Here is a 12,894-nt window from a genome sequence, read left to right as displayed (position 1 = left end):
TATTGTCATTCGGACTTTTCGGTCTGAACGAAATTATGTTGCCTGCAGTGATACACAGAATCAATAATAACAAACCATACACCAAACACAAATTAAACATCCACCACAGTGAGTTTACCAAGCACATCCTCACTGTGATGAAGGCAAAGCCTTAGTCTGTTGTAATGCAGCACAAACAATAAGCTGCAGCAAACACCAAAGACCAGGTAACTAATTGTCTCTGCAATGCAAGACGGAGCCTGATGAGCATACAGGAGACCACCTCTGCTCTCGATCAAACTAGTGTGTAGGATCTTTACATTTATGAGAGAGCGCTAGTTTAACATCTTATCCCACACCAGCAGAGCACTCCCTTAGTAATGTGTTGTACAGTCAACCCTGGTGACACACTCGCATCACTAGTGTGTGACTTCACTATCAATTTTACAGAAGGAAGTCACATCTTGACACTGTAGCTCAGTTACACCAACAACACATTCACAGTATATTCAAAATGCCCCTCAGCCCAGGAGTCCTGGAGTTCCCTTATTCATATTATACTGTATGTGGATTCCCAAATGAGATAATGAAAGTCAGTCAGGTCCCATTCACGTACAGTAGGCCACACCTTATTCCCATTCTCATGTCCTCCTGCTCTGCAAATCATTCCCATCTGCTTGACCACCCATCCGCCCTGGGGTCAAGTAAAGAGCGTTCACGTCGCGGCCCCTGTTTCCACTAATCTTTCCACCACCAAGCACAAGAAACACAAGCACAAGACAGACACCAGTGTATGCAGATGTCGAGAAGTGTGTTCAACTCTGGCTGAACAACTTCTAATCTTGCGTGTGGACTCGATAAGAAGAAGACCCATCTCCACACACACTATCAGCAGCAGCTCAATCTCACTTCTCTTCCCTTCTCTTCCTTGCGGTGATCTTGTTCATCGCTTCCGCTCGCACTACTTGCCTCTCCCTCAGAGTCAGCGACTCTGTCTTTGTCACTATCTCTGCATCACTCCTTCTGTTTCCCTCTCTCTCCCTCCCCTGCATCCCCCACTCTCCTCTGCATCTCTCCCCTCTCCCCACTGCGGCCCACTCCCTTTGTCTCCCACTGCATATGTCTCCCACTGAAAACCTCCCCCTCACTCTCCCTTTGCCCCTTCTGCCTCCCCAAGCTGTTTCCTTCCATCCTCTGCCCTCTCCCTCCCTCCCCATCTCCCGGTCTCCCTTCATTTCTCTCTGGCCCTTTAACTCCATATCTCTCTGATTCACTCCCATTTTTCTCTCTCTCTCCTCTCCATCTCTGTTTCCCTCTCCCTTTTACCTCCCACCCTTCCCTCTCTATCTGCTCCCCCCACTGCCTCTCTGTTTCTTCTCTCTTCCATGTTCTGCCTCCAGTTCCCCCCCTCCAGAACCCCATTTGCTACACAAGCCGCATGTAACACTTACTCCGAAGTCCGATCTCCGAGATGTTGCCCACTTTGTCACAACGAATGCCATAATCAACCAGAGAATCACAGAGGCCGGTCAAAGAAGCATCCACACATTTGCTCACTTCACTGATAAGGCCGGAGATACACGAGCCGGCTCCACAAATACATTCGGCTCCAGTGACAAACAACCATGCCCCATACATAACACAGTCATGAATGCGTTCACCAAGCTGACTTTCTCCATTAAATATTAACAGAGTTGCTCCCAAGAATAAAAGGCTTCACATGGTCCAATCATGGAAATAGCCGTGTTGCAGAGAGCATCTATTGCCAATATTTGCATGCATTGAATTCCAGCCCCTCCCACCCCAAGCACCAGCTTGTTCCATTCAGACTGCTTACAATCTGTACAACCAAATCCAGGGAGGCAATTAATGATTAAACGGTTTGAGAAAACTTTGTCTTTGTCAAGAGTCAGGAGTGTTTAATCCTCAAAGGCCTGTAACATGGTATACATAGATAATATAAAATAAACAACAAATAAAAATCAATAATTCCAATACTAAGTCAGAATATGCAGTAGACACAGATATTATTTAACTCAATAAAGAATTTGTTCCAGGGTTCCACTCATTAGTGCAATACCTGATAGGACAATGTGAGATGATTCAATAGCAATTTTCAAATCAAATTGTGTAACAACAGAGAAAATATTGCAAGGCATTGGGAGTGGAAATTAAATGGACCACTCTTTCAAATGCACTATTATCTCTTGTGTTTTTACACCATATCAACGATTATATGGAAATATCAAAAATATTATAATTTCAATGTAAAATACTTTGTAATCTCCCAATACTGAGTAATGAAGTCATAATGGCAGCGCAAGTCATCAGCTAGTTCACGGTAGCTAGTTGTAGAATTTCTAGTCCATCCCTGGAACCCAGTATTTCCCTCAAGTGCTGATCTGGTTTCGCTTCAAAATCACCAATCCCCACCACCAATCCAAGCAGTGTTTCAGCTCATCACCATCGCTCCAGAAAAAAGGTTCCTCCTCATATTCCCTTCCTGAAACTTTTTTTCAGAAGGTTAACCATAGTCCAGAAGGTTTCCTTAGTCCTACACCATCAGTTAAAGAGAACAGCTTATTTTTTTATCTACCTGTCATATTATGGCAAATCTCATGTCAATTTTCGTGGCTTCAGGGTGAACAACTCCAATTTATCCAAACTTAAAATAGCTAAAATCTCTCATCCGGAACCATGCTGGTAAATCTCCTCTGTACTCACTTAAACATCTTTACATCCTTCATGGTGCAATGTGAACACCACTGGATACTTTACAGCGACATTACATTGTTGGTGATTGAGGGAGAAACAGCAGCCAACGCACCAGAGTAACAGAATAACAGACAAGTTACAGAACATCGAAAATAGGTGCAGGAGTAGAGGCCATCCGGCCCTTCGAGCCTGCACCCCCATTCAATATGATCATGGCTGATCATCCAACTCAGTATTCCTGTACCTGCCTTCTCTCTCTACCCCCTGATCCCTTTAGCCACAGGGTCACATCTGTACCTCTTAAATATAGCCAATGAACTGGCCTGAAACTACCCTCTGTGGCAGAGAGTTCCATATCAATCACCACTCTTCTGTGTGAAAAAACTTCTTCTCATCCGGTTTTTAAAGGATTTCCCCCTTATCCTTAAGCTGTGACCCCTTGCTGGACTGTACTCCTAACATCGGGAACAATCTTCCTGCATCTTCCTGTCCAACCCCTTAAGAATTTTGTAAGTTTCTATAAGATGCCCTCTCAATCTCCTAAATTCTTGAGAGTATAAACCAAGTCTATCCAGTCTTTCTTCATAAGACAGTCTTCTCTTCATAAGACATAAGACAGAAAATAGGTACAGGAGTAGGCCATCTGGCCCTTCGAGCCTGCACCGCCATTCAATATGATCATGGCTGATCATCCAACTCAGTATCCTGTACCTGCCTTCTCTCCATACCCCCTGATCCCTTTAGCCACAAGGGCCACATCTAACTCCCTCTTAAATATAGCCAATGAACTGTGGCCTCAACTACCTTCTGTCGCAGAGAATTCCACAGATTCACCACTCTGTGTAAAAAATGAACAGAAAGAGGCCATTCACGAAAATAATAGAAAATAGAACCGGATTGTGTCATTGGTTAAAACATCTCAATATTTGCTGTCATACTCCCCCTAAAATTGACATGTCTCTATAGGTCACCTCTCATTCTTCCAAACACAGATGTGTACAGAGCAAAATGTCATCCAAAGTTGTTATATATCTGCAGCAGCTCTGAAGCAAAAACATTCCAGCAGGTTGCAATCCCCCATCGTATCCTACAAGTATTTTTCTTTCAAGTACTATCCCACTCCAATATGACGTTATAATTGAATCTAAATTCACGCACCCCCCCGACAGGCCAAACTCATGCCATGTAATCAAGTTACAGCATATAGATGCAATCACATAGAAAGCTCACCAACGCCTCTACTTCTTCAGAGGTTTTAGGAGATCGGGCAAGTTGCTGAATATTTCATCAAACGTACACTTGTGCAGTAGGGAATCTGCTGAATATTTCATCAAATGTACACATGTACAGTAGGGAATCACAGCCTAGTTTGGAAATTCAAATGCTCAAGAATGAAGGCTGTAGAAAGTGGTGGACATTGCCCGTTCCATCACAGGTACTGACCTCTTCCTCATCATGGAAGGAGCCACTGAGAGCACTGCCTCAAGAAGGAAGCTAATATCATCAAAAACCCCACACTCTCTGTACTCTCTGTCCATTCTCTCATCTCGCTGACTCCACCGGGTGGAAGTTATCAGAGCCAGTGAAAAGCATCGCCTGCAGTTTCCAGACCAGCTTCTTCCTCTAAACCTCCAACTCTAACTACAACCCTAACTCAGCTCCGAACCGCTACAGACGTTGCATTGATATGATTGCTCTATATACCTTGCTGTTTGCGCTACTGTGCTGGTTTATTTAGAATAACTGTGAGTTGTTAAATGAGCCTGAAAAGCTGCAGCAAGTAACATTTTCATTGTTCCATCTCATATCTGGCTCATTGGCAAATAAACACTTCCTTGAATACATTTTAATTTAGGGCCTTTTGCCAATCATCTTCATCTTGATCTCCTTCTAGACCCAGCTCCTCATCATTTCATATCCGTCTATCAGATCCTCTCTCAACTCCTTCTATTCCAAGGAGAACAACCCAGCTTCTCCAGTCTATCCACAAGACTACAGCTCTCATTGATTCATCACTACAGTGAATCTATACTGCACCCTGTTAGAGTCCTTCACGTTGTGGACCCCAGGATAGGCAATTCTCTTGTGGCCAATCCTTGTGGCCAAACCAGTGGCTTCTTACTTGCCTGCTCTTCTTTGAAGTCTTGCCTCGGGGTCATTTATGTCCACAAGGCCACAGTTCAATGTCTCTTCTGACAAAAGTTATCTTCATTGGTCCGGCACTCCCTCCATCAGCAGGGAGCTGGCCTAGACATTGCGCTCTGGAGTGGGGTTTGAATCCACAACCTTGTGGCTCAGAGATAGTACTGAGTCAAGGTTGAGTGGCCTTGTTTTTGGTGGAGTGAAGGAAAGGAGGTGGGGCGAGGTTGGAGAAAGCCTCAGCAGGTTAACTGGAGGGTTAACATGCTGGGTCATTTGTGACCAGGTTTCCTCAGGCAATGGACTCCATTCTGTCCATCATCCTCAGAACAAGGTCAAAGCCAGCAGCTCCAAGCCGCCCCATCCACATTGCAGGCCAATACCTCACTCCCTTCATCCCGCTGGGTAGCAAGCAGCATGACGTTGGGTCTCTCTCGCCTTCAGGTCTGATACACCACCCTACGTTCCTGCGTCAGTCAGCAGCCTATGCATTTCTCACCTGGGATGATGCCCGTTTCCTCCTCTTCCCTCTCTCCCAATGGACCAGCAGCATCTAGAAAGAAGAAATAAGGCGGTGGGTGAATGTAATCACGGACTGCACTGGGCTGATCCCCCAGTAGAAAGTATCAGCTGTAAAACGAGGTCACTTCAGCCTAAGGCTGTCAATGCATCAATAATGATGTGCTATTTACAATGGACAAATTTCACTGGAAAATATTGCATGCAATGGTGTTTACAAACAATGAAGCATGCATTGGTCAGATGACCAAATAACTCAGTCCCTTACCAAACCCTCGCTCTTCGTCCTCCTGATTGGCTGCGGATTGTCATTGTTGGTTCCACCTCAGCTCTATCTTCTACTCCCTCCGAGCTGACCAATGCCAAGGTCTTCTCCTTCTCTCGGCTGTTTGACCACTTCTCTTGTGTGTCCTTCCTTGTCCCCTAGTATCTGCCAGGTTTGGCCTTCCACATCCACTGGACATAGTACTGCTGAACTGGTGGAAACATTCCTTGCTCCTGTTATGGGGTGAAGGAGACGGGAGTCTTGGGAGCGAATGATGCCGTCTGGACTCACGGAGGTGTCAGCGTTCACGTCACGCAGCCCCCACCAACGGCTCAGACAGAGTAAACTCGTCAAACTTCTGAGAAACCGCCTGCAAATACTGATGCACACTAATGATCCACTGCAAATGCAACAGTACCTACACTTCAAAAGTACTTCATCGGCAGAAGACTAAATTGGGACATCTTAAAGTCAGAAGAAATGGTGCGTACATGCAAGTCCTAATTATTATTAGAACAGCCTGTGAATGTCCCCATTTATTGACTTTCTCCCACAATCCTCCATAAATAGACATATTTGTAAATAAATATTGACATTATCCTATGATCCTCTGCAAATATTCACATGCTCCCTTAACCCTAACCAAATATTCGCTTTCTCTCATGATCGTCCAGTTATTGACATGCTCCTAACAAACACTTATCCAAATACAGAATGCTCTCAGGGATTAAGAGTCAATATCGGCACATTCTAGATTCTCCTCCTCCTACCTTCTGGTAGTAAATGTCCAGCACATGAATCAAACCATCCATCATTGTAAACCAGTAGCAAAAATGATTGTTAAATGACCGTGGACATTGCACTCGCAGCGTATGAGTGGTCCGATCCAAAGAAATGAGGAGAAAAGAGTGAAGAGGGACAATGCACCAGATGTGGTGAATAAGGATTTCCAACAGATGTTTGACAATGTGGCACATCATTGTCATTGGAATTGGGGTGGGAGATTGCAACCTTCACCTGTTTCGACTAATGCAATCAACCAGGCGCGTACAATCAAACAAGAGCAAATAGAACAAGTTGTCCTACAACTTTAGGCTGTGCACGCCATACGCAACAAGAAGAAGAAGAAGAAGTCATTGGAATTGACGACCAAGGATGGTAGATGGCAGCGTGGATAGAGTGGCAGGATGGCAGGGAGCGGACAGAATGGCAGGGAGCAAAGCATAACAGTGGAAGAGGCAAGTGTTAGAAATGATCAGCAGATCAGACAGCATCCGTGAGTTAATGTATCAGGTCATTAACCCTTTCAGCAGAACTGGAGCTGTGAGAGTGGAAGTGGGTTTCAGGTTGGGGGTAGGGTGATGGATAGAGAGAAAACGAGAAGTATCGGTGATAGAATGAAGACCAGGGCTGAGCAGATGACCCAATGCGTTTGGTGCTACCTGGACAATAGACGGACAGCAAGTTAGACAAACAGAACATGATGAAACTGTAATTGCCGAGTACAGCAGATGCTGGAAATCTGAAACAAGAGGTAATGCTAGACATTCCCCACCGATGAGGCAGCATCTGAATTCAGGACATTGTTACAAGTAGATGATCCTGTATAACCAGTGGCCAATTGTAACACAAACAGGAAAGACTGGTTATCTGAATTTGTGTCCAATATTGATTTCAAAGGGTTGCCGGCACAAGATGAAGTACTGGTCCACCAGCTTATTTTGAACATTATTGGAATACCATAGGAGAATGGGAAAGGGATGAAGAATTAACGTGAAAAGTAACCAGGAGATAAGAGTCACCCGAGTGGATTGAATGGAGGTGTTCTGCAAAGTGGTGACACAATCTGCATTTGGTTTCTCCAACATCTGGGAGACCACATCCTGAGCACCAGCTGTTTGATTGGAAGAAGTGCAAGTGAATTACTGTTAGTGGCAATAGAAGGGAAGGGTCTCTTTGGAAAGCTGAAAGTGACAAAACTCCACATGTAACTAAAAGGCTTTAATCTGACAGACATGTCTGAGACACCATCACTGATATTGTTACTGCTCCACAAACTACTGTGGCACTACCCCAGTGAAGTCACCTCTTCAGCCTCCTATCCCAACACATCAAAGATAGATCCCAAAACTTCAATAGATAGAAAACAGAGGCAGGAATAGGCATTTCCATATTCTGCAAGGTCAACATCACCTTCCTACTCCAATGCAAATCTTTTGAGTTCTTAAATATTATTTTATGTTACATGGCTGTTAATATAGAATTCGATAGCAAAGTCCATTTAGCCCTCTGGGTCCATGCTTGCTAGTTCTTTGAATGAGCTCTCCAATTAGTCTCATGCCCCAACTTATTTCGATAAACACTCCATTGGTAACACAGTATCTGGGGTGGGACTTGCATCCATTACCCACTGAGTTACAGCTGACAGTTCATTATAGACTAATGGTCTTTAAGTCTGACAGTGGTAACATTGAACCTAAAGGGCCTGTCCCACTTGGGCGTCATTTGCATGTCATTTACGCAACATCATTTATGCGTGGTGACGCGCACGTGATGCGTGGTGACGTAGGCAGTGCCGCGAGGTCGCTCACGGCGCCCCAGGATTTTGCGATTCACAAAATCTTCGCGCGCTACCTGCGTGACGTGCAAATGACGCCCAAGTGAGACAGGCCCTTAAGGTTCAATGTTACCACCGACAAACTTAAAGACCATTAGTCTACATTGAACAGTCAGCTGTGACTCAGTGGGTAATGGATGCAAGTCCCACCCCAGGCACTTGAGCCCAAGATTCACACTGACACACCAATGCAACACTGAGAGATGATGTACACTGCTGGAGTACTTCAGATGAACGTAAAACTAGGATCAACTGCTCTCTCTAAAATGATCAGAAATTTCTCTCTCATCTCCCAGTTAATTTTTACTGCCCAAACAGTGTCACACAAAATAGTCATCACCTGCTATTTCTGGGAGCTTGCTAAGATAACCAGTTGTCACGTTCTTACATTGCAATGGTGACTACGCCTCAAAAGTATTCAGCAGCTCTGGTTAGAAAGTCCTAAGTTCACAGAAGGGCCTGTAAAATATGAGCCTTTTTCTGCTCTTTTTGAAAGCACTGCAGATGCTGGAAATCTGAAAGAAAATCAGAAGCACTCAGCTAGCCAGGCAGTATCTGTAAAAAGAGAAACGTAATTAATGTTTCAGGCCAGAGGCCCTTCAGGTCACCATTGGAAATGTTCCTTTATCTATTTAAAGCTGGTTTATTCCAGCCTGTGTCTGTGCTGTATAGTTTTCTGATGGTTTCCATCAGTCTGAATAAAGGGACCAGGTCTGAAGCTTTGTCTATCCATTCTCCCCATAGATGCTGTCACGACAAAATCCCAAGAATTATTTGCCGAAAACTTGAAAGCTGATAAGGTGCAAATGTGAAGTAAGGGCATGGATTTATGAAAGTGTTATGCTGATGATCGTTCAGCATTGAATGCATAATGGGCCTGTCCAACTTAGGCGATTGTTGGGGCGACCACAGGCAACTGCCACAAATTTTGTTGAAACATGTTGAAAATTTTTCGGCGACAGTGGCGACAATTTTTGCTGTCGTAGGTTGTCGCCAGGTGTCGTAGGTGAATTTCATTAAAACTAGTCCCTGCCAGTCGCCTAAAGAGTTGCCTAAGTGGGACAGGCCCTTTTGGAATTCTTGTGAATAAAGTACATTCTGAAATAATCAAAGCCATTTTATGATGGAATTTCATTGATTGCCTGGCAGAGCCGTCACCAAAACTCCAGTTGCAAATGGACACTAATCATGGATTTGAGATAAGTATGGACTATAGCTCCAAACCTTTCCAAAGTTGTGGTCGTAGATGGAGAACATGACAGAGACAAAAAACTACAAAATCTGGAATCTCGAGCAACATACAAGGTGTTAGAGACACTTGGCAGGTCAGGCAGCATCTGTGAAGTTATTTATTTTATGAAATTATTTATTTTATGCAACAGCCCCATACCTTTGTGATCAACATAGCCACCAAGCAAGTTTTGCTTTGAGTTCCGGGTTATTAGCTACAAGTAAGTTTCCTGTCTGTCACGGTGGGTCTTGAACTTGTGTCAGGTCACAGCTCTGACGAAGGGCCGTTGACAAAAATTAAGAGTTGGAAATTAAGACCTGCTGAGTGTTCCTGCTTTTAACCTCTGAACGGCTAGTGTGAAACTGCACTGTGGCACCACTATTTCCCCAGAGGAAGCACTGGGTTCATTCCCCTCTGGCCAACAGCAAACAAGAATTAGGTTGCAAAAGGACACAAATAGCAGGATTAACTCAGCAGGTCAGGCAGCATCTCTGGAGGACACGGATAGGTGATGTTTCAGGTCTTCATTCAGAATTATGCGGCATCTACACATTGCCTGTATCTTCTCAGAACCATCTCAAGCCAATTGTTTAGTTTAGATAAAGGTTGAACACAGGCCCTTCAGCCCATCAGGTCCAGGTCAACCATCGGTCATCAGTTCACACTAGTTCTATGTTATCCCACTTTCCCATCCACTCGTTACACACCAGAGTCCATTTACAGAGGTCAATTAACTTATAAACCCGCACGTCCTTGGGATTTGGTAGAAAATCAGAGCACCTGGAGGAAACCCATGCAAACTCCACATGGACAGCACCCGAGATCGGATTTGAACCCAGGTTTCTGGCGCTGTGAGGCAGCTGCTCCCCCTGCTGCGCCACACAGTGTTGGCAATGAATATCTCTGAGAAATACAACTGAGTTCACAGGCCAGTGGTGCTGAAACATGTATGCACAGCAGGACCCTACTTAAAGGCTGAATGGCATGTTGATCCTAGTACTGAGTGAGACAGGAGTCCTGGGATACTCTCCACCCACCTTGCAGTGGGGGGGGGGGGGGGGGGGGGGACACACTCAGGATTGAATCCCCACACTCCTACCCTCTCACCTACAGGACCACCAGCCATGGGACAGCTTGACTGGGAGGCCCAAAGAGAGTCAGAGTGATACAGCATGGAAACAGCCCCTTTGGCCCAACTTGCCCATGCCAGCCAACATGTACCAACTACACTAGTTCCACTGGTCTGGGCCCATATCCCTCTAAACCTGTCCTATCCATGTACTTGTCTAAATGTTTCTAAAACATTGCAATAGTACCTGCCTCAACTACCTTTCCTGGCAGCTCTTTCCATACACCTACCAACCTTTGTGTGGAAAAGGTTACCCCTCAGATTCCTATTGAAATCTTTACCCCCCCTCACCTTAAACCTATGCCCTCTAGTTCTCAATTCCCTCACTCTGGGCAAGAGACTCGATGAGTTTAAACAATCTATTTCTCTCATGCTTTTATACATGCTATATAAGATCACCCCTCATCCTCCTGTGCTCCAAGGAATAGAGTCTTAGCCTAGTCAGCCTCTCCCTCGAGTCCTGGCAACATCCTCGAAAATCTTCTCTGTGTCTCGACCCCAAACGTCACTCATTCCTTCTCTCCAGAGATGCTGCCTGTCCCGCTGAGTTACTCCAGTTTTTTTAATGTTTATTCTCTGTACCCTTCCCAGCTTGCAAGGCCTTCAGGAGAACGTTCCCCGTTAGGCGTTTAAGTTCATAAGCGATAGGAGCAGAATTAGGCCATTCGGCCCATCAAGTCTACTCCACCATTCAATCATGGCCGATCTATCTAACCCCATTCTCCTGCCTTCTCCCCATGACCCCTGACACCCCGTACTAATCAAGAATAAGGACATAAGTAAGTACGTTTATTGGCCAAGTATTCACATACAAGGAATTAGCCTTGGTGCTCCGCCCACAAGTAAAAACATGACATACAGTGACAGTTACGAATGACTCCGAAAACACTAAACATTAATAATAATAAAACATTAATTATATGAGCGTGTGAACCAACAAAATACCAGATCAGATAAAATCTATCTATCTGTGTTTTAATAATATCCTTCATAAAAGAAGCACAGTTAAGTGGCAGTTGTGCAAGGGTGGGAGATGGAAGGGGTTAACAGGGCGAGGAGGGGAGGGGATGGGGGGAGATAATCTAATACTCACAGCTCGCCAGTGGCAAGGACGGGCCCGGAATGTCCCGACCGCTGCCAACAGCACAGGGTCCCCACAGTCGCATCACCCATCGCAGCAGCCGTTCAGTCAGCGCTTATGCCTGGAGAAGGGGTGGGGTGGGATGTTCTCTGAGGTGACCCCCACTCTGACCCAAGTCCCTCCGACAGCCATGGGCAGGTGGGCTGCTCGACTGTGGCCTGGCTCAGCGTCTCCCGCAGTCGGTCTCTCCCTGTCTCTGTCTCTCTGTGTGTCTCACAGCTGCGGCTGGATCGCCGCTACAGCAGCCCAGCTGTGCGGAGAGCTAGAGGCATTCTCCGCACACACACTCTCTGTGCTTCATGCCTGCTCAGCACCCTGACCTTGACATCCCCGGCCGGGACCGACACTGCAAACCAGCCCCTCGCTCACACCGTCCCTCGGAGTTTGCAGAGAGGACAGACGCACCGAGACCCCTTCAGCCCCATTCCTCCCTGCACTCGTCTTTGGTCTGCTCTGGTCTGCTCTCTCTCTTCCACTCTCCCTCCTTCCCTCTCTCTCTCGCACGCCAGCCTCTCTTTCACGCTGTTCCCGTCTCAGCTGCCTCACCCAATCTCTCGTCAGGTTTACTTGCAAACCGTGCAAATCTCTGCACGCACCCCCACCCACCCCTTCACCAGGCCTTAATTCTTCTATTGTCCACCTCACACAACCGTGTGTGTGTGTGTGTGTCAGGTCAGGTCAACCCCTCCTTCCAAACTTTCCTCGGAGGTGGAGTTAGGAAAGGAGGTGGGTGCAAGTGAGAGACTGGACTCCATATCTGTCTACTTATAAACTGATCACTACAAGCCTCATTCCTGTCAATTATTTCGTTTTAGTTGCTAGTTCCCTGTCCTGTGACTCTCACATGCAGATCCTCTCTCTCCATTTCCATCTCCATTTCTCTCTCTCCTCTTTCACTCCCTCCCTCTCTCAGGGGCCACAGTTTAAGAATAAGGAGTAAGCCAATTTAGAACGGAGACGAGGAAACACTTTTTCTCACAGACAGTGGTGAGTCTGTGGAATTCTCTGCCTCAGGGGGCGGTGGAGGCAAGTTCTCTGGATACTTTCAAGAGAGAGCTAGATAGGGCTCTTAAAGATAGTGGAGTCAGGGGATATGAGGAGAAGGCAGGAACGGGGTACTGATTGGGGATGATCAGCCATGTCCTACTCCTGCAACTAT

The 12,894-nt window shown here is 45.8% G+C and overlaps 1 protein-coding gene across 6 annotated transcripts in view; it reads right to left on the bottom strand.

The window, feature by feature from the left end:
• The window catches only part of LOC129712929 (PH and SEC7 domain-containing protein 1-like), a 132,824-nt gene that overhangs the window by 49,918 nt on the left and 70,012 nt on the right, over positions 1–12,894 (bottom strand). The window contains exons 1-2 of one of the 6 annotated variants that reach the window (XM_055661708.1): positions 11,688–12,360; positions 5,333–5,386 (exon numbers count right to left, since the gene is read on the bottom strand). The exons of 2 other annotated variants lie outside the window; for them this stretch is intronic. In XM_055661708.1, the coding sequence (XP_055517683.1) occupies positions 5,333–5,386; positions 11,688–11,767 (134 nt within the window). In that variant the 5' untranslated portion in view covers positions 11,768–12,360. Of the gene's footprint in view, positions 1–1,430; positions 1,932–5,332; positions 5,387–5,620; positions 6,244–11,687; positions 12,361–12,894 lie in introns of those variants that run through there. 3 more of the 6 variants (XM_055661710.1, XM_055661709.1, XM_055661711.1) reach the window with 3 other exon arrangements.

Source organism: Leucoraja erinacea, chromosome 34 (genome assembly GCF_028641065.1).
Source record: "Leucoraja erinacea ecotype New England chromosome 34, Leri_hhj_1, whole genome shotgun sequence".
NCBI classification, from domain to species: Eukaryota; Metazoa; Chordata; class Chondrichthyes; order Rajiformes; family Rajidae; genus Leucoraja; species Leucoraja erinaceus.
This window is presented reverse-complemented; position numbering and strand designations above follow the sequence as displayed.